At 33.9% G+C, this 25,789-nt stretch overlaps 1 protein-coding gene across 1 annotated transcript in view; it reads right to left on the reverse strand.

Annotated features, from left to right (window-relative positions):
* Positions 1 to 1,762: 1,762 nt before the first annotated feature.
* Positions 1,763 to 25,789, reverse strand: part of TEX15 (testis expressed 15, meiosis and synapsis associated) — a 56,689-nt gene continuing 32,662 nt past the window's right edge. The window contains exons 5-9 of the mRNA XM_028087599.2: positions 24,711 to 24,873; positions 10,819 to 18,167; positions 8,240 to 8,298; positions 4,586 to 5,817; positions 1,763 to 1,800 (exon numbers count right to left, since the gene is read on the reverse strand). Of these exons, the coding sequence (XP_027943400.2) occupies positions 1,763 to 1,800; positions 4,586 to 5,817; positions 8,240 to 8,298; positions 10,819 to 18,167; positions 24,711 to 24,873 (8,841 nt within the window). The remainder of the gene's footprint in view (positions 1,801 to 4,585; positions 5,818 to 8,239; positions 8,299 to 10,818; positions 18,168 to 24,710; positions 24,874 to 25,789) is intronic.

Genomic DNA, 25,789 nt, shown 5'->3' on the forward strand with positions numbered 1-25,789 from the left:
GAAGAAATCAAAACTCATGAAATAAAATTATCACAAGACAGTATTAAGAGAATCTGAACGTTGTTTAAAGAAAGCATCCTTTTAACATTTAACTTTAACTTCTGGTTTACCTAATAAGAGGCATTTTTAATAATAAATTTGTAACATCTTTCCATAATTAAGCATAAACCAAATGACTCAAAGTCATTTTTTGAGTAACAGTATTACTGTTTTAATAGCTGTTCAGGAGTGCAGATTTTACAAACTATTTTCAAATAAAACAACTATATGGACAAACCCCCTATCCCACCCTCCCCCCATGTTATTTTGATATTGCTTAAATCCTATAGTCTTCGAATTCCTTAGTTCTTTCAGGTGCAGTTCTTTGCTCTTTTAAAGATCTGTTAGAGAAGAACCTTAAGTACTCTGAATTCCATCCTATTTGGTTGTGAGTAAAGAGGCTTATCCTGGGGGTTCTTAGTGTTTTTCTAAATTGAAAGATTGGTTATTCTACAATAAATTTGGCTGAATTGTACTCTTTTTGGAGGCCTATGCTAGATAACATAAAAAGTCTACTAACATAGAAACTTTGAGAAAACACTAAGGGCTCTGCTATCTGTATAGATTGAGCTAATGCAAATTTCTTGTCACATTTTTGGGCCCACTAGCACTTTTGAGAAAGGTCCATCCAGTTGTATGGGATCTTTCTAGCTGTAATTTTACAGAAAACAGGATTGGGTGTTGGTGGGCAGAGAGGGTGGCTCAAGACCATAGTTACACACTATAACCCCTGTTGTTCTATGATGATTATTTCTGAGACACTTTATACTTTTGTGGAAGGTTGGGGAAAAGGAAAAAAAAATCTATGACCACAGCATTAAAAAACTTCTATTTGTGCTGTGTTATTTTAATTACTAAAATGTGACTAAACATTTAGCATAAGCTAAAGAAATTGTTCCTTATTATTTAAATGCTACAAAATCATTTTTTAAAAAAGTTTGAATTGTGAAATACAAAAAAATAATCTTGTGGAAGAGGCTCCTGGGAAAACGTGTTAAATGTACTTTAATTTCAATACAATGATATAAAACTACTTCAAACATAAAAACTGTAAAAATCTCTACTCAAGGACAAACACTGAAAATATACAAACCAAATTCCCTATTAAAACATATTTTGCAAGTAAAAAGTAGAAAATATTGAAATTAAAGGAGTTTGTCACATCAGATACAGAATTGTAAATTATATGAAATATCAAGAATTATAAAATTATTGGCCTGATTGAACAATCCAAGTAAAAAAAAAGTCCTTCTTTAAGCCAAATGGCACAATGCTACCATAAACAATATATAAAAAAATATCAGACAGAAAAATCTTATTTTAAAGATTTTACTACCATTGCTTAACTTTAATATTAAATGTTACATTTACTCTCCTTACTCCATTAGAATAATCTCAAAAGGATCTTTATATTAACAGCTGCGATGGAAACATTTCAAAATATGTTTCAAAATATTGTTAATGTTTCTGATGGATATTGAAAATAGCCTACTACCATTCACTAAAATATTGCATGGAAATAATTTTGGTATTTTAGATGTCAGGAACTGATTTCCAATTGCATTGTATGATACACTGTTGCATTTAAACATTTTATAAAGGGCTATATGGTTTCTATTTCCTACATTACATAATTTTAAAATGTAAAAATAAAAAAATTAAGTAAAAAATACTTGGAAAAACTTGTTAAACCCCTTTTATTTCAGTAGACAGAAGACTTTTTTCAATGTCCTGGCTGAAAAGGTTCTTGTTGCCATGGAACTGAAAGAAAAAAACCCACAAAGATTTGAGATAAGTTAACGATGCAGACTAACAGTACATAATGGTACAGTGGAAGACGTGAATTAAGTTAGAACTAAAAATATTAGAGTTCAAACTGCACATCTGCCCTTTAATAGCCATGGGATCTTAAAAGTTATTTAAGGCTCTCCATGGAGTACTTTCCTTATCTGTAAAAGAACAATAATCTCTACATCTCTCTCAGATATTTCTGGGAGAGTTAAATGGAGTAAAGGATGTAATAATGTGCCTCGCACACAGGGCTCACTTAACCCCTTCTCTTAGTTCCTTTTATGGCACTGAATATAAGCATCAAGACCAAAACATCAAAAAACGGGTCACAGGGATTTTTCAGATGTTTAGAAGGATGTAGTTCCTTGAAGCATGAGAGGTGATCTCTATAGATTATTTGTATTCAGGAAAACTAAATGAGGTGCTTATTGCCTCGCAATATTTTTAGAGTTATTTTTGAATAATACAATAGGTAATTGTTTCTTTTCCTTTATTTTCACTTGACTAATATAACCAAGTAGGTTAACAATTAAAATTTTTGAGAATCAAAGCTGGATTTGATTCCAGAGATATCTTTTTAAGCATCACCAACAGCTTAATTATTAAAAACACGAGAAAGCTCAAACTCTGAGAACCTTTATGAAACAATTACATTCAAGATTTCCTATTTCAGAAATGCAAATTTCTAGTTTAATTCATAGGCTTGCCACATCTACTACGTTTGGTGTGTTTATTATAGCAGCAGCAGTGCGTCAAACTAATCGCAAAGGAAAAGCATAGTCATATACTTCCCCACTTCCACTATTTCTTTCTCCTCTCCTCTACCGTTTTTCTTCTGTTTTAGGTAAACAATTTCCAGTCCTGTTTAAACTCATTTGGTGGGCCACAATGGGAAGGGAAAGATACACAGATAATTACAATGCCATATAATACTCACATGCCTTATCATGTAAGAAAGGCACACAAAAAGTTCTATGGGAGTACGAGAGGAATTCTTACATGAGAGAACAGTAAGAAGTTCAATGTGGCTTGAATACAAAGTTGGAAGTGATGGGAGATGAGGCTACATAAACTGTGAAGGACCCTGCATTTCAAGCTAAAGTATCTGAATTTTATCCTATAAGACATAGTGTCAGTGGCAACTCCAATATAAAGGTGCTGTGATCAGATTTTTTAATTAGAAACAGAACTATGCTAACAAGCTGCTTCTTATCCAATTAGGACCAATGAAAGAATAAATGAACTCATTTTTTTCTACTTACTAATTTGTAAGAGAATCTATTGGGAAACAATTTTTTATTTTATTATTTTTAAAAGTTTATTTACTTTTAGTAATCTCTATACCCAATGTGGGGCTTGAACTCTCAATCCTAAATCAATCAAGAGTCACATGCTCTTCTAACTGAGCCAGGCAAGGGTTCCAGGAAACGACTTTTTAATTTGAAAGAGCTTATTCTCTTGCATTTCTCTAAGATCTTAAAAGATAGTTAACTTTACTTACAGTACATATTACCTCTGATGGTTGAATATTGGAGTGTTAATGGATAATTGTAGTTTTTGTAGGATTATTAATAATTGTTTTTGGATTTTGCTATATACTGGTAAATATACATTTCAATTTAATTTTAAAAATCTATGTTCTAATTATATTTTACAAATAGAATTGCACTTAAGAGAAAAAATTTCAACTTCTAGTGGCAAGTTACCAAGTTGTTCTTCTCACTTATGCCCAGATATTATATTAGAATACCAAGAGAAAGGTGGCTTTATCGGATTGAAGTTTCTTTTTCAAACTTGGTTTTTCACTCTATTTTTTCTCCATTTATCAAAATAATGTATTTTCATAGTAGGAAATCTAGAAAATATTAAAAACTCTCTCCACAATCCCCCAATTTTATTACCCAGAGGCAGACTAGTTAAAATGTTGTGTATTTCATTTCAGTATTTCTAGGCATTTATTTATACAGTAAATTTATATGGCATAGTTTTAAAAACCGTTATTAAAAACTTATTTAGGGGCGCCTGGGTGGCTTAGTCGGTTAAGCGTCTGCCTTCGGCTCGGGTCATGATCCCAGGGTCTTAGGATCGAGCCCCGCATCGGGCTCCCTGCTCAGCAGGAAGCCTGCTTCTCCCTCTCCCACTCCCCCTGCTTGTGTTCCCTCTCTCACTGTGTCTCTGTCAAATAAATAAATAAAATCTTTAAAAAAAAAACAAACAAAAAACTTATTTAAGGGGTGCCTGGGTGGCTCAGTCGGTTAAGCATCTGCCTTCAGCTCAGGTCATGATCCCAGGGGTCCAGCCTGGGATCCTGGGATCCAGCCCCACATCGATCGGGCTGGCTCCCTGCTCAGTGGGGAGGCTGCTTCTCCCTCTCCCTCTGCATCTCCCCCTGCTTGTGCTCTCTGTCAAATAAATTTTAAAAATCTTGAAAAAAACCCACAAAATTATTTAAACCCTGTGATTGTTGCACCGTATTTTGTGGTATGGATTAACTATAATTTACTTGATTACTCCCCAAAGTTGGGTTTTGTTGAAGGACATATTAGTGATATTACCAATTCTTGTTTCAATCTCTGACAACCAGATTCCAATGTGACAACATAATTCAACTCTGCCTAAGATCTGAACAATTCTGCAAGTCTGCACAGAATAATGACTGCTATAGATCACCTGCTATAAGTTTCATTTACATAAATGGACAAAGAGAGAAAAGTAAAAACTAAATAAAGTGAGCACTAAAACTTATAAAACTCACCATAAGTCCAAGGAACTTCTGGAAGTACACCTGAATCAGGAGGGTAAGGGTATACAGCTTGTGGGAATGGTTGATGGGGAGCATACTGTGAAAAAATCGGCTGCTGAAAATTGTAAGAAACAGGCATTTGAGATTGAAAATACCCATTCACTGGCACAAAGTCATTTGCTTGTGGCTCCCTAGCAAAGGAGCCAAAGTATTGAGAGTATAAAATATTAGAATGTGTATTTTGAACAGTGCTTGCAATTGCAGTCAACATCCCAGAAGGAGGTGGCTGTATCCCACCATATGTCTGGGTAAGGGAACTGCCGCCGCTGCTGCTGTAATGATAAACACACCAAGCGTAGTAAGGATATGCAGTTCCAAATGAATGTGCAGAAGAATTATATACTGGGGTACATGCAGACTGCGGAAGTTCATTCCAATATGCAGCAGCATTCTGAGTTAGGACTTTTGAATTTTCATTATTCTGTTCAGAAACAGAGTACTCTGTTTGATTTACATTACAGGTTATGTTCCCAGATGCTCCAAGAGGTACAGTACTAGGACTCAAGGTATCCTTCATGTATTTTTCTTTTAACTCAGTTTTTGCAGGCTGTGTTTTTACTTGCAGAATAGGAGACTTGTTCTGGATAAATTTGGATTCTGAAGAATTGGTGCATGCAGAATTTTTAATAGATGAATTTAATATATCATTATCTTGAAGTTCAAAGACAGTGTCATTCATTTCTAAATTGGCAGGGATGTCCCTAACAAAACGGAAAATAGGCTTTGAGAGCACTGATGCAGCAGGCAGAGGAGAAGCATCAGTTCCTGGTTTTATGTCTGAGGGAAAAGATTTCTCTGCAGGATTAAGAAATCTCTGTGAAGGCATCTTGTAGTCTTTTGGAAATATGCCATCTACACTTCTTTGTTCACAAATTGCAAAAGAACAATCTTTCTTATCACTCTTTGTTTCAGTAGCACTAAAATTCACATTGTTTTTCTTCATGCTATTTAAGTTTCCCTGTTGTCCAGTGAAGTCTTCCGAAGTATCAGATGAAATATTAGTTAGATCTATTTTGCCCTCTGACTTTGATGTGCAAGTGTCTTTTAAGTTCTTTAAAGGTAATAGTGAGCCAGGTAGTGATCTTTCCACCTCAACCATTTTTGGAGATACATGGTTTCTTTTCAGATTGTCAGATGAAGTTGGTCCTATTACACTTTCACTTTCAGGATGAGATCTTGTAGTCCTATTAAGTATAACACATACATAAAAACAACTTTATATGTATGGAGTCCCCAAAACTTAATATAAACATGTATTTGAAGTTTTTATTTAGGAGAATTCTTAAGATTTACATTTTCTCTATCAGTAGTATATATGTGTAACTTATTTCCCCAGTTTTATTCCCTTGCTTTGAATTGAGATACTTTCCCTGCTGAATGTGATACACTCCACATTTCAAATGTATTTCCAATACATTTAGAAATATATACAGTGTGGTCAATATTGTAATTATTTTATGCATTGGACATTTCCTAACAGAGGCTTTTAGAAGGAGGAAACTACATCCAATTTTTTACTATAGTTTTGCATTCATACACTTCCATGATCTTCTTTACTTGTAAATGGCTATATATAACTGACAAAATTACCAAGCTCTGCCCTGCCCCTGCCAAAAGGTCATCTTCTTTTATCAGGAACTACTAAGATATTTTGTCCGTTCAAGGTTGAGAAGAGGAAACACAGACCTCCAAAATATTATGCCAATTATTTATTTGACAAGAGAGAGAGAGGGAACACAAGCAAGGGGAGTGGGAAAAGGAAAAGCAGGCTTCCTGTCCCGCCAAGTAGGGAGCCCGATGCAGGGCTCAATCCCAGGACCCTGGGATCATGACCTGAGCCAAAAGCAGACGCTTAATGACTGAGCCACCCTATCATGCCAATTTAATATCCTTGACATTCCTACCTAAATTTAGAGAGTCTCAACCAGGCTGAAGGAAGCATCCACTATGGAAATGTCTAGAGCCAGAGAGTTATAGGTCTCCAGGATGATTATATTTTTTGGTGTCTCATCAAATTCTTTAAATTACGAGTGGAAAAGAACATGTTGAAAAGAAAAAAAGTAATCACTCCTCCCCAGGCAAGAGATATTAATCTTTGGCCTGGAATTTATATATATTTAGTTTCAACTCATGAAACTAAAAGCCCCGTATTTTACTTAATCCAGCCCCTCTAAAAGGTATTTTAAGCTTTTTTTTAAATTAAAGATCTTATTTATTTGAGAGAGTGAGAGAGAGAGATGAGAGAGCACACAGAGGGAGAAACAGGCTACCCACTGAGCAGGGAGCCTGACATGGGAGTCCATCTTAGGACCCTGGAATCATGACCCGAGCCGAAGGCAGACTCCTAACCGACTGAGCCCAGACACCCCTCTAAAAGGCATTTTAGTGACAACCAACAGCATCATCATCCAATCCTGTACAATACTTTGACATTTTGCAGAAAGTACAATTTTGACTCTATCACATTTCCAATGATGTTTCAGTGATGTCTCAACCCTACACATTGACAGCTGCCTATAGGGTCACTTTTTTATGCATTCTCTTAGAGAATATTCTTCCATGTATCCTGTATTAATCTTATATTTGGATTCATTCTCCTGATATGTGAGCAGGAAAGTTTGATTCTTTGAGTAGGAAATACCACCTATATTTAGTTACCAAAACTAAGATGATTATAGAACTGGTTTATCCCTTTAAAAGCCTATTCATCTTGGTGCCACTAACACAACTATTCAAAGAGTCTAGAAAAGGATTTTAGAAATGCAGTAAATAAAATGTATAATTAAAGAAGCAGAACCAAGTAAGACAGAAATGAGAATCTTTTTTCTATATTACCCATTTTTTCATAAAATGGAAAAAATTGGACAAAATGAAGCTTGTCATAAATTGAAAATCTTAGAGAGCTAAATGAAATGAGATGGTCAAAATGTCCAGTGGTACCACTTCATGTCAGAATGAAAAAATACAAACCATGTAGGAAGTTTTTCATAAAAATAATCCAGTTTAAAGAACCAGCCTTTATTTTGAAATCATGTTCCTCCTATATCATGTTGTTAAACATCCTTTTATGAAACTGTAGTATATTTATAATACATGGATGTTGATGAATAAGTCTCCATTTAGTAATATAAGTTAGGAATTTCTATCTTTTTAACCAATTTTGAAATCTGACTGGTCTATAGTACCAAGTTTAAAAAAACTCAATCTAATCACTTGTCATATTATCTCCTTTTTAGCAAACCAGTTAATCCCCATGAATTCTTTCAACAATGTCTGTCAAATATGAATTTTACTTTATTCTATAAAACATCACTATTCTCTAACTTAGTACTACTTCTACCTCTACTCAGAATCTCATCCTTTAAATCATTGAAAAAACACATTTTACACGATTATACCTTCAATACTTACAGAACGAAGTTCAAATTCCTTAAACCTTAAAGCACTGCATAATCTGAAACCTTACTCTCCCCCTAACCTTACTCTTGTCCTCTAAATTACATGTATGATCCAACAGAGGTATATAAATAAATGTTAGTATTGTTCCTTAATATGTGCTTAATTTTGTTTAGTTTGTCTTCAGATAGGGCTGATGGCAACTCTTACCTTGGATGCTTGAATGCTGCCTCTTCTCTGTTGGTTTTTGCGACATCTTTCATGTCAACCTATGTTTAAAAGTTACAAAGAAAACCTACATTGGTAATGGCATAAAATACAATATAAATATTATTTTCACATCACATCAGATACAATTGCTTGTTGTATCATCATCTAAAATGCTCGGTCTAAAGCTACATTCATTGGGCGCCTGGGTGGCTTAGTTGGTTAAGCGTCGGCCTTGGGCTCAGGTCATGATCCCGGAGTCCCGGGATCCAGTCCCAATACCTTGGGCTCCCTGCTCAGCAGGGAGTCTGCTTCTCCTCCTGCCCTTCACCCTGCTTGTGTTCTCTCTTGCGCGCTCTCTCTCAAATATAAAAAAAACCCTACATTTATTAATTCTCCCCCCTTCTAAAATCAGTGACTCTGCTGGACTTCCCATATGTCACAAGTGTTTGGAGAGACTTATCTAAAAAGGTATTTTGCAATATTATTTCTATCCTCATCTTTTATAACAAATCTTGGAGTCCATTTATGACTGCTCTTTTATATACTCTTTTTAGTAAACCAGTCATTAAGTCCCACTTTTAAATAATTGTCAAATATGGACTTTCTTTTCTTATTCTGTAAAACAGCACCCTCTTCTAAGCCCTGGATGACTTGCTACTTCTAATTGTACTCAGAATCTCTACCCTTTAAATCACTGAAAAAACACATTTCACAGGACATTACCTTCAGTATATGCAGAATAAAGTTCAAAGTCCTTGGGCCTATATTTAAGACATTTTTATAATCTGAAACAATATTCCTCTCTATCCTTAGCTTACTGGTATTGTCCACTAAATTAAATTCTTGTTCTAGACTTAATTTTAAACTCATTTCTCAAATAATGTCAATAAACACTGTGTCTTTGTTCATATATTTTCCATAACTTAGATACCCCCTCTTTATTTTAACCTTCATCGGACAACATTTTTTCCCAATTTAAGGCAAAGCTTTGGTCTGTGCTTTTCACTGAAATTAAAAAATAAACCTTTAATTTTTTTTTTTACTTTTCAATACTTACAACACGTTTTTTTTTTTTTTAAGATATTTATTTATTTGACAGAGAGAGAGAAACAGCGAGAAAGGGAACACAAGCAGGGGGAGTGGGAGAGGGAGAAGCAGGCTTCCCGCAGAGCAGGGAGCCTGAAGCGGGGCTCCATCCCAGGACCCTGGGACCATGACCTGAGCTGAAGGCAGAGGCTTAACGACTGAGCCACCCAGGTGCCCTTTACAACACCTTTTTAAGTATTATCCTCATTTTACTCTTGATGTGGCGTACACAACTTGTATTCTTATTGGAAGTATGCTTACAAACTGCTTGTTTAGTAAGCATTTTTCTATAAACAGTGAAATAAATGATTGGTTTCCTGGTCTCCAGAACTAGTTTAACAAATACAATTACAGTAACCCAAGAAAAAATTCCTACTTTTCATTTTGCACATAGGATTCTCTTTACTTCTGAGCTGAGAATTTCTCAGAAAATTTTAAGAGAAGCCTCTGAGAGTAGGTTAGGTTAGTATGGGCTCTGGAGCTAGACTCCCTGGTTTTACATCTGGGCTCACCCATTTACTAACTCTGTGACCCTGGTAAAGTTATTTAACCTTTCTATACTGTTTTATACCTTTAAATAAGATAATAATTGTACCTACATCATAAAGATTTTGTGAAAGATCAAGAAGTTAATATTTGTGCAATCATTAGAACAGTGCCAGGTACAAAATAAATGTTTTCTATAATTTGTTAAATAAAATGTGTTTATGTAGGACTTCTTGTAACTCCTTCATAACCATCTATTTAAAAATATCTGTCCTAGGGCGCCTGGGTGGCTCAGTTGGTTAAGCGACTGCCTTCGGCTCAGGTCATGATCCTGGAGTCCCAGAATCAAGTCCCACATCGGGCTCCCTGCTGAGCAGGGAGTCTGCTTCTCCCTCTGATCCTCTTCCCTCTCGTGCTCTCTTATCTCTCAAATAAATAAATAAATAAAATCTTTAAAAAAAATAAAAATAACTGTACTATTTTTCCGTGTGGATGATAATGGTCAAGAACACAGGCTCCATTAGCCAGTTTTAAATATTCACTACATTAAGTATAGCCTTGTTATATAGAAGCTACTTAATAAATTACTAACTTACATTCACATGAATTGGACTATCCCTTAAGAAGTTATATAAATTTATATCCTTCCAAGAAATATCTTCTAAATTAAATTTTTAGTTTAAAAATAGACATTTGCAAGGTGTTTCTCATATATAGAATCCTATCACTTTATAGATAATAGGAATTATTTAATCCAATTCTTTTTTTTAAAGTAAGCTCTACATGCATCGTGGGGCTTAAACTCATGACCCCAAAATCAAGAGCTGCATGCTCCACTGACTAAGCCAGCCAGGTACCCCCCCCAATCCAATTTTTTAGTTAGTAAATTCATTTTGCAAGGCAATATTCAAAGCATTTCCAATTTTTACCAATGTGCAAACTGTTTGAAGAGTAGACTTGTTCTCAAAAGTAATACTTACATAGGTTTTGTTTCAAACATTTGTTACCTTTTGTTTTTTACAGCTGGAAACAGTAGTGTTTTTCTCTTGTTCCTGAGAGTCTTCACATTTGTCTGCAGTGATAGATCGTTTTTTAGAGGAATTTGAAACATTTTTCATTAGGCACTCTGAAATGGAGGGCACCTTCATAAAAGTACTAGATTTACTGATACTCTTCCTAGGTTTTACATGCATATTCATTTTTTCTTCTCTCTTCAGTTGGAAAGTCTTCTTTCTGTTATGTAGCATTTGGCACAGAATAAAGGAAATGGTTAATTCAGCATTTTTAGCACATATTATCTTCATATGTTCAATAGTTTTCATGACTTTCATAATATGAGCCATTTTCCCTAAATCTTTCTGAGGGGCATCCATTATATTTTTGAGCAGTGTAGAAAACTGATTGTAGTTGTATTCTAACTCCATCATAGTGCTTCCATAATTTATGGATGCTATACATGGCACAAAGTCAATGTATGTAGAAATGGAATATTCAGACTTCTTTATAAGTTTTTTTATTTCAGAAAGTTCTTCAAGTTCTCTTGAGAGCAAATGAAGAGCATATGAGCAATTAACTGCTTCACTATATTTGTAAATAATATCCAGATCTTTCTTAAGTTCAGAAATAGCAGTCTCTATGACCTTCCAAAGGCAATCTGTTGAGTTATCTTTAAGAAATGAAAAAGAAGCCATTTTTTCTTGACAGCAAACCAGCTCAGGAAGAAGTGACAAATCAAACCAAAGCATACCTCGAAACCTCTGTTTGTCTAGTTTCTTTGCCATTTTGTTTTTAAGAAAGTGAACGGTTTCTGAAAGCATGACAATTTCAATATAGGTTTCAATGGCTGCAGGTTTTAAAATTATGGCCCCATGGTTGTGGTTTTTCACCATGTCCAAAACATTTTCTTCTGTGATTAAAATATTATCAATGTTCTCTTCTTGAAGCATCTGAAAATATTTTCTTAAAATTTCTAGGTGTTCAGTACATCTCAAAGTGAGTTCCTGTAATTTCTCAGAGTCTGCAGATTCAGCCTGATCCAATATTTCACTAATACAACAGATATCTGGGTGCGAAAGCAAAGTACTGTTAAACCTACAGTCTTCTATGTTAACTGTAGCTTTGTTTATTAGATCATCTGTCTTTCTGGAAGCAATTTCAGTATTCTCAAGCCCAATACTGGAAATTTGTTCACTGCTTAAATCTTTAGACAACATATCATATATCTTTTTCAACTTAGAAAAAGCATACTGATTCATTTTGAGTGGCATTTCTTTATCCTTCCTTCCTGAGTATTTTTTGCTGAAAGACTGTCTCCTCTCTTTCCAAACAAGACTTTTTGCAGCATCAAAAAAGATATGTTCCAGACCATAAAGAGATATTTTAATACTTACTGCCTCACTGTTCTTAATAAAATTAACTTTTGAGGAGATCATTTCTATGATAATCCATAAATGGTCTTGTTTTCCTGGATAGGAATCTTTAGGAGAGTCCCCATACATATCAATCAGCTTTAAAGTACTTTTTCTTAAGGTTTCTAGGTCTCCCAAACTATCTCCAATGTTAACTCCACAGGTAAATGGAACAGAAAGAGAAAAGTCAAAGCAATCAGAACAACGTTTCATTATTGCTTCACACTCATTAATCTGTCGTTTGTATTTTAAGAATGCATAGTATGAATTGTTTTCCCTTTTGGTTTCTTCAAACAATTCAATTAATTGATCATGATAGTTTTGCAACTCACAGAACGCATTATATTTTAACCTTCCTTGAAAAGCAGGATAGAAATTGGGTTGTTGTTGAAATCCACGCGGTCTACCAAGCAGCTCACCATACAATGTTTCATCATACCAAAGCAAGCTTCGGAATGTTGGTTCACCTCCTAAGAGCCTTTTTTTGTTTTCAATGAATTGAATAGTTTCCATCATCATTTGGAGTTCTACCAAGGAGTCAACAGCACATGGTTTTAATTTGTGTTTGTAATTATTCCACAGGTGTTGTTCTGCCAATAGTTCTCTTGAAATCAGGATTTGTTCATGAGAACATTCCTGCTCTCTTTCAAAAGCTTCAACAAATAAAGGGAGAATATTTTGACAAGCCTTAGTTTCTTCCTGTAGAATCCGCAAAGATGATGTTTCATCTGCCCTTCTCAAAATTTGAGCTAGCCTAGCTATAAAAGCTGAATGATTAGCTGAGCAATGTTTTTCTTTTAATCCATTCATGTTTGCTGTAGGCTTCTCCTGAGGAGTAGAGGCTTCAGAGGTTTGAGAGTGTATATGTAAAACAGGCCTATGATTCACTCCTATAATGCCTGGTTGGGAATTACAGGCTATTTCTGAATGCAATGCAGAGTCAGAGTTATTACTAATTTTAACTCCCCCTTCTTTCTCTCTTTTGCTAAGATGATTAGAAACTGGGTTATTCAAAGAGACTGCCTCAGTAATATCTTCAATGCTTGGATGTGAATCAATCACATTATTTTTAATTCTTTTCTCACTTAAGTAGGAGGATTCTTCTAAGATCTTATTCTTTTGAATTTTGTTCTCAGTAGCAATGGATCCTTCAGTCATGCTTTTTTTGTGAAGTGAATCTTTTGCTTTTTCTGCTTGTTTAACTTTCCACATTTTTCTGTCCTGAATGTCTTTCTTTGCCATATGTTTTTTTGAAGAAGAACCCTTTATATTATCTTTTAAGAGCAAAGAACTACCATTGGAAAATAGATTCTTCATTGCATTTTTCCTACAGCTTTTACTTTCTTCAGTTACTAATTTGAGACCCAACTCAGAATTCTCAAGAACATTTGATTCATTCGCATCTATATAGAAGCAATTACTTGAAGAGCATTGTTCTTTTAGAAGTTCCCTTCCACCACATCCTGGCTGACACTGTGGCACATTGGTGGATGTTGCAAAACAATCTATAGAAAAAGTTCTCTGTTTATCCAAGTAAGATTTTGAAGATTCTCCTTCACTATCTGTTATTGTAGTGGTTCGTAACAATTGAGGAACACTGTTACACTTTTTGTGGGTTATAAGAATTGGATTTAATGGGTCCATAAGGATGTCTCCTGAAATAATGCCTGGTTTGGAGCTCTGAGTGGGAGCTGTCCATTCTTCTATAGGACAATTTACTTCCAGGTTTCTCTTATAACCAGATAAAATAAGGTTATCTGGTTTATAGATATCAACATTTAAAAAGTGCTTCACATTTGATTCTAAAACTGAAATAACTATGTCAGTTGTTACCTTTGTGTGCGTTATACAAGTTGCATCATAATTTTTGTCTCTGCTAAAACTTATGTTGTTTTCTTTTATGCAATTTAAAGATAACGAATTACTCTTATTTATTATTTTATTAGTCTCAGAATTACTTTCTTTCATTGCATCCTTAATTTTATTATTTGCTGAATGGTTCTCAGGCTTTTCATATTTACTAATGTTAGATAAAAACTTTGTGCCAATTCGATTTTCTTTTTTAGTTAGTTTCTCATCTGGGCAGGATGGGGAAAACAGACACCCGGTTTTTCCAGAAAATGGCTGAAGTTCTGATGATCTTAGACTTTTCATACTACTCTTCTTATAAGCTGATAGACTTGTACTTTGGGCTGTAGAGCACAGGGCTAACTGTGATTCAGGATACTCTTGATCACAAAATTCTCTCACATGAATAGCGGTATGAATTCTGGAGACACTGCTGGCCATATTTTTCTTAGAAAGGCACTCTGTGATTCTCTCTCTCTTTGCTTTGTAAGACTTGTGCTTTGATACATGAGTTAATGATTTATCCACTTCAAATCCCAAAGCTCTTTTCTCTCCTAGCTTGTCATATTTTCTTTTTGACAAAAAATGTTTAGTGGAATAATATCTTCTTTCAGACACAGAGCTATAACCTTGAAGGTCACAACTTTCCCAGAAATTATTGCGTATTATGGCATATGATTTTGGTAATGGGCCCTTCCTTTTTTCTCCTACTTTAGCTATAAGTTGCAAAGACGTGTGAACTCTCCTATGAGCTTTTTTTAAGTGAAGAACGGCTCTGTCAAGTTTTTTGGAAAGGCGTTTGCTTTTGCATAAAGATGCTTCACTATTTAGAATATCTAGGACACTCCTAATGTGTTTTTCTGACTTTGAAAAGGTTTTAATTCGTCCTTGGGATAATGAAGAAAAACATTCAGATGAGTCTTGACTGGTTAGCCTCCTCTTCTTTCCATAAATTTCATGATGCCTTAAATCCTTATGTGGCGTGTTCTCATCCCTAAAAGGTATATTTGGTTTTCTTTTGCTAATTCTTGATTCTGTGTCCTTTTTACTTTTAGTATTGTTACCATCAGTTTTTGACTTTGTCAAGGAACAACTTCTTTCATTATTTAATGCTGTGACATTAGAGGGTTCAGTAAACAAAGGTCCACTGTTTTGTTTTTCAGAAGCATGATTACCTTGTGTATTATGATTCACATCAAGAGAAAGTGAGATTTCAGATTTACTCACTAGTCCTGATTCTTGCCTTGTATTACCAAAATCATCTTCACATGGATAATGTGAATTTTCACCAGAACACTGGGAATACATTTCAAATCCTGGCACTTCCCCCTCATCTGTTTCTGGTTCTGTGGCTTTAGTTATGTTTTTGCAAAAATTATCTTTCAATGCAGGGGATTCAAAAGTGGGACTGAATCCTGGCATAAATATATTAGTGATTTTCACTTGTAAATCTGGAAGTAAAATTGGATTGAAGAGCTCTTTGTCTTTTTGTGTAGAGGAGTAAGAACAATTACTTTCCTCAGAGTAATGTTGATCATTATTCTCCCTTCCTCTGGAGGTTTTCAAAACTTCCCTCTCCCCATTATTGCCTCCCAACAGACCTTCCCAATCAATACGAGACTTTAGAGCCTCATATAAGGCCCCAAATTCTTCATACAGAACATTTCTATGGCCAGGAGTATCTTGTTCAATTAGAAAAACATCACCACACTGTTCTGATCCCACTTCAATATTATTTTCCAATTCAAAACTATGAAGAACTGAGCTGTCACTTACTGACTGATGAAATGAGTCACGTAATTTATTGTTATCCATATCCATTTCACAATCAGAAACCTTATGTTGTACTAACAAACCAAAATCTAGACTCTCAGAACAAGTTTGTTTAATCTGGTATCTTTGGTGATCTTCATGATTTGTGCCTAATGTAGGCATCACATCACCAGCTATCTGTACTGCAGCATTTGAGGCTACATGCACTGAAGATGCTACAATTTGGGGAGATGTTGTGGGAGCCAAATGCTCTACACTTCTACCTGTATTTTGAGTATCTTTTTGTTTTATGGCAGTGATAGTATCTTCATTTTCTAAAAATGTAGTTTCTGTTGATACATATCTTTTCCCCCAAGTCAAATTAAATGTACAAAATTCTTCAGAACTCAGCATTTCTACGTTGTTGTAATTTTTGTTTTCCCTTCTTTCATCTATATTGGCATAATTTTTGTTTGTATTAAAACCCTGCTTCTCATCTTCATATATATCTACTCTGTTTTCTGTAGACAAAGCAATGTCTTCCTCTTTAGGCTCATTTTCATTTTCTTTATCATTATCTCCTTGTTCTTTGAGATCAGTATTCAGGTGTGTATCATTGTACAACTCTGCACTACAGAACAGAGTATGACCTTGACCTTTATCAGCATCTTGAAAAGTTTCTCTGCAGTCTCTTTGCATGTTCTCCAATGACACTGGATCATTCTCATTTTTCCTATGGACACATATATGTTCTCCAGCTATGCTGCAATCTGAATTGTCACGAGTTGTTTCAATGTCATGAGATGAAGTAACTCTATCAATTGGCAGTTCTTTGGCCTGGGGAATGTCATTTTCTTCCTGGAAAGCATTAGTCATAATGCTAACAGAGTTTTGATTTGGTTTTTCCAATTTTAGTTCCATTAGTTTTTGAGAAACTGCAAAACTTGTATGAATGTTATCTTCATACTCCAAAGAGGGTTGAGGATGCTTTTGTGAAATTTCCACTCTTGGAGTAAGATTGCTTTGTAATTCCAATGCTAGATGATCTAGCTCATATTTATCCTTTGTGGTAGATGCGGAAGATTTTGGTATTTCTAATTCTTGGGTAATTGATATTTGATCACAATTTTTTACAAAAGAATACAGACTCTCATTCTCTTTGTATTCTTGGCACAAAGAAATGTAATTATCTACTGGACTCATTTTTGCTTCATTAGTAAAATCAATTTCTTTCCACAAAATTTGCTTTTCTCCATGTTTGGAATTATCTTCTGGGCCAGTGAAGTCTCTCATTTTTCCAATATTTTGAATGTACCCATGTATGCTTTCTTTCCTTTGGAGAGGAAAAACTGTAGACATTTGCTGACCAGTCTGATATACAGTTTCTAAGTTAGAAGACCATGATTCCTGAGAAATGTGACTACTGTATCCTTTTGTACAAGTATTCACTGATTCAGAAGAGTTATGTGGTTCACCTTTTTCTTCAGTTGAAAGTGGGATGTTGCTTCTCTGTTGGGATCTCTGGACTTCTTCCTCACTGTGTTTTTGGTTCTCAACTTCTGAAACTACATTTGGCAAACATATTGGAAAGGAAAAATTGTCTTGGCCTTTACACTGTCCTGCCATGGTAACTTTATTGGGAGTTGTATAATCATTGTTCTTAGAGCCCAAGTTGTGAGCCTGTGACTGTGAATCATCAAAAGAAATTTTGAAGCAAGGGGCGTCCAAACAATTAGTAAGAATAGAATGATCACCAGGCACAACTTCAGATGAGGAGGCAGAATTATTTGGCATAGATGATAGGTTTATTTCTAAACTCTTCTCAAGTGGCAAAATCTCATTTAAGCCTGTACTATTACTATGTTTTCCTATGCTTTCTTCTCTCCTCATCAGTCTTGGATCTTTAATGAGTTTTGAAGTAATAACTGTGCTTGAGCCAGTATTGTTATGAAGGGGAAAAGCAGCAGAAAGACCATTTAAAACATTTTTAAGCTGTGTCAAATTTAACATGAGGTCCCCATTAACACTTTTTCTGGTATCACTGGGAAAAAATGAAAGACCTGAATCATATATATGTACTTGAGAAGTGTCTCTACATTCTGCTAAATTGTGCTCCATCTGTCCACTGTATGTTTCATGTACAGAAATGTTTCCATTTTGCACATTTCCATAGGAATTAGAAATATTTGCATTGGAAGGATTTATCTCTGAATTTAGGGCCCTGCAAGAACAGTTTTCCTGAACAAATGGATCTACAGGTTTCCTGAAATGCTCAAAGATGACAGTAGCATCTTTTCCTTTTCCAATTCTTTTGGCCACTGTACAGTTATTCAGAGAGCATGTTCTTTCTGTGGAAATAATAAAAAAAATAAGAAAAAAATAGGAAGGAAAAGGGTTTCTACATTGAACTCTTAATATAAGTAAGCTGTGTCACAACTGGTTTTAGCTGAAAGTTCATTATGATTATGATTAAAGTAGGTCTCATCAGAAAAAGGAGAGAAGAGGATGAGTGATAAACCAATAAAATAGAAATGATGCAACATGGAACTCTGTCCTGGACCCCTTAATAAAAAAAGTATTTACCATAAAAATTTGAATTCTGACAAATACAAAGAAAGAGAAAAATTAAAAAGGAGTAAAAGCATGTTGCTGAAAGACATTTCTTATATTAATTCCCTATATTCATATACTTAATAACAGAATCTACATATTAATAGGCAAAAGTGTTTCCCTTTTATCTACTGTTACCTTGCTTCTTTTCTCTGTCAGGAGACAACAAAAACAGAAAGAAAAGGGGAACGAGTTGGGAAACAGAGGAGAAAAGTACAAAAAGGTTCCATAAAATCCTTCTCAGGAGCAAAGCAAAGCACTACCCTTGCTCCATAGTGAAGTATTCCTGCAAATAATATATATAAATAAAAATCTGGAAAATGAAAACAAATTTTCTTTTATAATTTATAGGAATTTATTCCTACAATTTCATAAAGAACTAAATGTAATAACAAAGGAACTTATAAAAAATGTGTATTTACCAAATAAAATGCTCACAAAACATTCATAGGTAATACCAAAAAATAACTTTATTAAAACATATTAATGATGAGAAATTGATGGTGATTTATGCTGGGTATGAAACTATAATCGTATTATTGGGATGTACCATGAGATTCTTTATCACAATATTTTGAAAGATAGCTTTGTTGAAGACTTCCTAATTTTATAGCCACATGTAATTATACTTTTTAATTATAGTAAGCTGTAGTGGAAATATGACAATAGAGATGTAGTTCTTGAGAGTAGGAGATGCAGTGGACAGACAAAAAATGGTGGATCCCTATACAGCTTATACCAAAATAAAATAAAATTCATTGAAAAAAACCCCATAAAAGTATTAGAAGAAAAGATGGAGAGAGGGTTTTATAATCCTGAGATAGAAACTAAGTACTTTTAAGATAAAAAACTGGATATCAGAAAACCAGAAATTAAAAAATGATGCCAATTACATGTAAATACCTTAACAGGTCAAAACTCATGATAAACAAAACTTGGACAAACTGGTGAAAAGTATTTCCTGAATTAGCAAGCTTAGTACATAATTACACATATGTTGGAGTACGTAGAGCATACAGACATCTTCAAAAGATTAATATATGAACAAGAAAATCACAAAAATTGTGAACACAAAAGGATGTCCAACTCCACTAAATAAATAATAAGAGTTGTATTAAAAAACTGCTTAGATTGGCAAAGACTCTGAAGGATATCCTGAAGATGTAAGCACTCATACTGTTCATGGGAGTATAAACTGGTACTAATTTCCTGGAAAGTAAATCTATAGTTTTCAGCAAAATGTAATGTATAATCATCTATACCCAGTAAATCTACTTTTATGCAAGGATTTTTAGTACAATAATCCAAGACTGCTGAAAGCTAGAAACCTAACTATCAATATCAGACTGGTTAAGATTTCAAAATATACTACAATGCTATAGTAATCAAAATAGTATGGTACTGGCACAAAAAGCAAAACCTTCCAGTTATGAAATGAGTAAGTCATGGGAATAAAAGGCATAGCATATGAAGTGCAGTCAATGATATTCTAAGAGTGTCGTATGGTGACAGATGGTAGCTACGCTTGTGGAGAGCACAGCACACTACAGAGAAGTTGGATCACTATGTTGTATACTTGAAACTAATGTAACATCATATGTCAACTATACTCAAATAAAACAATTTAAAAAATGAGACTGGTTAAATAAATATATCCTATCATAATATATATATCATAATATATATAATATAAAAGTACTATATTTATGTGCTATAACAAATGCCTAGAAACATAATGTTATGCAGCTATTACAAATATTAAGATAAATTAATACAAGCCAACATGGGAAAAGAAACCTAAATCACTTGTTTGTTTAATGATCTGAATTTCATAAATATATGGTAAATGTATATTAATATATATATATAATGTTAACTAACAAAGTATTTAATGTGGATGGCAGGTATGGTTTTTCTGAGTGCCTTATGCACATTAATTCATTTAATCTTCACAACATTCCCATTTTATTGATAAGAAAGTGAAGAGTAATTTGCCCAGGATCACAAATTATAAGGAGTAGAACCTTAATCACTAGGTTACATTTTTGCTTAAACTTAATAAGGGCACTTTAAATTTATTCCCATTTTTGGCAATCCCATCACATAACAAATGAAAAATGGAGAACCCAGCACCCTCAATAATATAAGAAACTATAAGAAAATGAAATTACAGTCAACAAAGCAAACTACCAAATAGTTATTAGCATCATGTCATTCTGTGGTGATGGAAATGTTCTTTATCTATGCTATCCAATACAGTAGCCAATTGCCACATGTAGTTACTGACTTGAAAGGTGGGCAAGTATATAAACAAGGGGTGGTGTGAATAAGGAATTGAAATTTTAATTTAATTTTAACTAATTTAAGTTTAAATAGACATATGTGACTAATGACTACTATACTGGATAGCACAGGTCTGCAGTACTCTAAAGGGAGATGAATATGCTAATAGTCAACACATGTGGTCTTGACCCTGGGCATAATACAGGTATTCCTCAAAATTTATTACCCTGAAAGGTATCATTGTTTATTGTTTTTTTTTCCCAAATGAGGTATAATTGACATACAAATTATATTAGTTTCAGGTGTGCAACATAGTTATTCGACACTGAATACATTGCAAACTAATCACCACAGTAAGACTAGTTATTACCCATCATTCTTTGATTAAAATAATTAGCATAAGATTGTGGATGGGTAGGAGTAAAAGTAAGGAAAATCCTTATTTTACTGTCTCCATTTTAAGTCTTCTGGCTGAGGAATAATGTAGAGAGAATGACTAGGGAAAAGATCATCAAGAAAACAGAAAATTGAGCAAACTATAAAATTGAGCAAACTATCAACTAGACCTAACAGACATTTACTGAACTCTCTACCCAGCAAAACCAAAATTTCCATTCTTCTAATAGTGCACACAAAACATTCTTCAGGACAAACCACATGATAGGCTCAATAAATTTAAAAGGATAAAGATAGTACAAATTATATTCTCCAACTACAATGGAATAAAATTAGAAATCAGTAACAGAAAAAACTCCAGGAAATTCACATACACACAGAAGTTAAATAACACATTTCTAAAAAAACCCAATGGGTCAAATAAGAAATCAAAAGGGAAATTGGAAAATAATTTGAGATGAATGAAAATAAAGACACAAAATACCTAAACTTACAGGATACAGCTAAAAACAGTACTTCAGGGAAATTTATAACTGTAAAGAAGATCTCAAATCAATAACCCAAACTTCCAGCTTAAGACACCAGAAAAAGAACAAACTAAACCTGAAGCAAAAAGGAGGAAAATAAGACCAAAGAGGAAATTAATAAAATAGAAAACAGAAAGATAGAAAAAAATTAATGAAATCAAAGTTGGTTCCTTGAAAAGATCAACAAAATTGACAAACCTTCAGCCAGGCTGACCAAGAAAATAAAGAGGGAAGACTAAAATTAGCAGAATGACAACTGAAAGAGAAAATATTACTACAGGCTTTACAAAAAGAAAAAGGACTGTAAAGAAATACTATGAACAACATGACACAACTAAATTAGATAAGTTTGATGAAATGGACAAATTCCTACAAAGACACAAACCACTAAAACTGATTCAAGAAGAAACAGAAAACCTGGATAGAGATATAGTAAGTGAAGAAATTGAATTAGTTAATAAACAACCTACTCAACAAAAAAAAAAAGGCCCGAATGGCCTTTTAAAATTTTTTTAAAAAGATTTTATTTGAGTTAGAGCATGAGCAGTGGGAGGGGCAGAGGAAGAGGGAGAAGGAGACTCCCTGCTGAGATGGCAGCCTGACATGGGGCTCTACCCCAGTTCTCCAAGATCATGACGCAGTCATGCTGAAGTCAGACACTTACCTGACTGAGCCACCCAGGTGCTCCCTGAATGGCTTTAATAGTGAAGTCTACCAAATGTTTAAGGAAGTATTAAGGTTAATTCTTCACAAACTCCAAAAAAATGGAAAAGGAAGAAACCTTTCAAACTATTACTCTGATACCAAAACCAAAGACATCACAAGAAAGCTACAGATCAATGTATCTTATAAATGTATCTTATAAATAAAGACACAGAAATCTTCAAAAAAATTTGTAGTAAACCGATTCCACCAACATGTAATAGAAATTACATACCCGACTAAATGGGATTTGTCTGAGCAATGCAGTTTACTTAACATCTGAAAATCAATTAATGTGATACAGCACAGTAAACGGAGTGAAGACTAAAAATCACATGATCATCTCTACAGATGCAGCAAAAGCATGTGACAAAATCCAATACCCTCTCATGATAAAAACACTCAACAAACTAGGAACAGAAAGGAACTTCTTCAACATGATAAAGGATGTCAAAAAACCCCATAGCTAACATCATACTTACTGGTGAAGGATAAATGCTTGCCCCTAAGTTCAGGAACAAGACAGGATGTCTATCCACTCTTACCACTTCTATTAAACATTCAACTGGAAGTCCTAGCCAGGGCAATTAGACAAGAAAAAGAAATAAAAAGCATCCAGATTGGGAAGGAAGAAATAAAACTAACTCTATTTGTAGGTGACCTGGTTTTGTATATAGAAAATCCTAAGGAAATCACTAAAAAAACCAGAATAATGAGATCAGTAAGGTTACAGGATATAAGACCAATACACAAAAATCAACAATAGTTCTATATACTTAAATGAAGAATACAGAAATGTGATTGAGAAAACTCTACTTACAAAGGTATCCAAAAATATAACCTTGGAAGTAAATTTAACAAAAGAGCATAAAACTTAAACCCTGAAAACCTTTACCTCACATCTACTGTGGTGGCTATAAACAAAAGTCAGATAGTAACACAGGAAGTGGAAAATCCCAACACTCATACACTGCTGGTGTGCATGTAAATGGTGCAGCCATTCTGGAAAAACAGTTTGGCAGTTCCTCAAATGACTAACACAGTGCCGTCGTATAACCCAGCAATTCCACTCCTAGCTATCTACCCAAGAGACATGAGAACACGTCTGCACCAAACTTGTACGAGAACAATCACAGCAGAATTATTCATAATTGCCAAAAGGTGAAAGCAACCCAAACATCTTTCAACTGATGAATAGAGTATATCTATTCAATATTATTCCATAAAAAAGAATGAAATATTAATACGTTACAACATGTGAGAACCTTGAAAATACTGTTAAGTGAAAGTCACTAGTCATGAAAGGCCATGTCACTTCACATATTTACGACTTCCCTTATATGAAATGCCCAGAATAGGCAAATACAGTTGATCCTTAAACGATACAGGTTTGAACTGTGTGGGTCCACTCATACATGGATTTTTTTCTATTAATATATTGGAAAACTTTTGGAGATTTGCCACAATTTTAAAAAAACTCACAGATGATCCACATAGCCTAGAAATGCCAATAAAGATTAAGAAAAAGTTAGGTATTATTGTTAAGAATACAGTATATCAAATATATAAGATACAAAGTAGATGTTAATCAACAGTCTATGTTCTGGGTAAGGCTTCCAGTCAACACAAGCTATTAGTAGTTAGGTTTTTCAGGGAGTCAAAAGTTATACATGGATTTTTTGACTGCAAGGGGGTTGACATCTCTAACTTCATGTTCAAGGCTCAGCGATACATAGAGACAGAAAGTAGGTTAGTGACTGCTTAGGGGCAAGGACCTGAGAGGAAAGGGATATGACAACTTTCCAAGGGTACATAGTTTCTTTTTGAGGTGATGATGATAATAGTAAGCTGGAAAAAAAAGACATTTTTTTAAAAAAGTTTATGTGTTGGCAAGGATATAAAGTAATTATGTAACCTGATACAACTGCTTTTGAAAACTGGTTGATATCCTCTTTGAATTAAGTTGCACATTTCTATGTAGATATATAATATTCTACACAAAAACTTGCACATATGCACTGAGACACATAAAGGTTTAAAACAGCAATGTTTGCAATATGAAGAAAACTGGCAAGTATCCAAATATCCCCAGAGGAATAGTGTGTAATCAACAAATGGAATAATGTGTGTGAATACATATATAAGAATGAAAAAACTACAGGTGTTCTTATCAGCATAGAAGAATCATACAAACATAATACTGAGCAAAAGGAGTCACAAAATATCTGCATTATAATTCTAGATACACAAAATAAAAAATAGATTAAAGCACAACTATTTTGCTTACAGATTCATAATGTATTAGAAAATAATACTTAGAAGTTCTAAGACTAGCACAAGTGCCACTGAAGCAGAGTAATATATGTATCTTACCAGCCCTCTTAGGAAATCCAGTTGAGAGGAATCTCAAAGATGTCATAAGGTGTCCATTATCTACTTTTTGACCAATAAATTTTACTGTTAATATTGCATATGGAAGACACTGCCTAGGTTTATCTACTGGCTTTGAAAGTACATTGTATTCATAGAAGTATACCTGAAAGATAAAGAAGGGAGAAAAAAACATTTTAAGCTAATTAGTGTTAGCAGAATTGAATAAGCTCATATTTTAAAAAGCTATGTAACTGCATGATGTTATTTATTCACTGGCTTCCATTTACCCACCCCTTCTCCCCATTCTTCAACCCTAGTTTGTTTTTTAAAGTATAAATTTTTCCCCCAACCACATGTATTTTCCTTGGCAGGGTATCAATGTGGGCAGCAGCAGAAACAATCTGTTTTTAAACAAAGAAGTATTTTTCCATTAAAAGTTCAATGTTTTGTATATGCTATGAACACTCGTACTGTTTCAGTTGGAAGAAAAAGTTAATTATGAAAATAATAATAGCACAATACATTTACATGTGGGAACATATACTTCTAGAAAATTTATCTTCATTTAAACATATATATGATGATATTCAATGTTTATTACACATAATTTAAAGTCTACTGTTTTAGCAATTTATGATAGAAAATTAATGTTTCACATGTAATGAACACATAAGCCTTTCTCCTGTTGCAAAGTAGAGAATATCAGTAACATTATTTCAAAATAGCTTGTTATTAAAAAGTTGGCATGTTTTGCAAGTTAGGAACTAATCTACGGAACAACTAAATAAAAGAAAGCATCCACTGTATTCTGAACACAGTTAAATGCAAATTTGGAAACTTCTTTACTAACATTCCTAGATCACAAATATTAAAGCAGCTTTCATTATTTATTTAAGGTTTTATTATATTGAATAAATTAAGAGATTTAAAAAAATTTATTATGTTAATCACCATACATCACATTAGTTTTATTATATGTATTTTATTTATTTTATTATGTTATGTTACTCACCATACATTATTACATCATTAGTTTTTGATGTAGTGTTCCACAATTCATTGTTTGCGTATAACACCCA

Source organism: Eumetopias jubatus, unplaced genomic scaffold, assembly GCF_037043125.1.
Source record: "Eumetopias jubatus isolate StellerSeaLion01/CBP00866 unplaced genomic scaffold, mEumJub1_p1.0 scaffold_2, whole genome shotgun sequence".
Classification (NCBI taxonomy): Eukaryota; Metazoa; Chordata; class Mammalia; order Carnivora; family Otariidae; genus Eumetopias; species Eumetopias jubatus.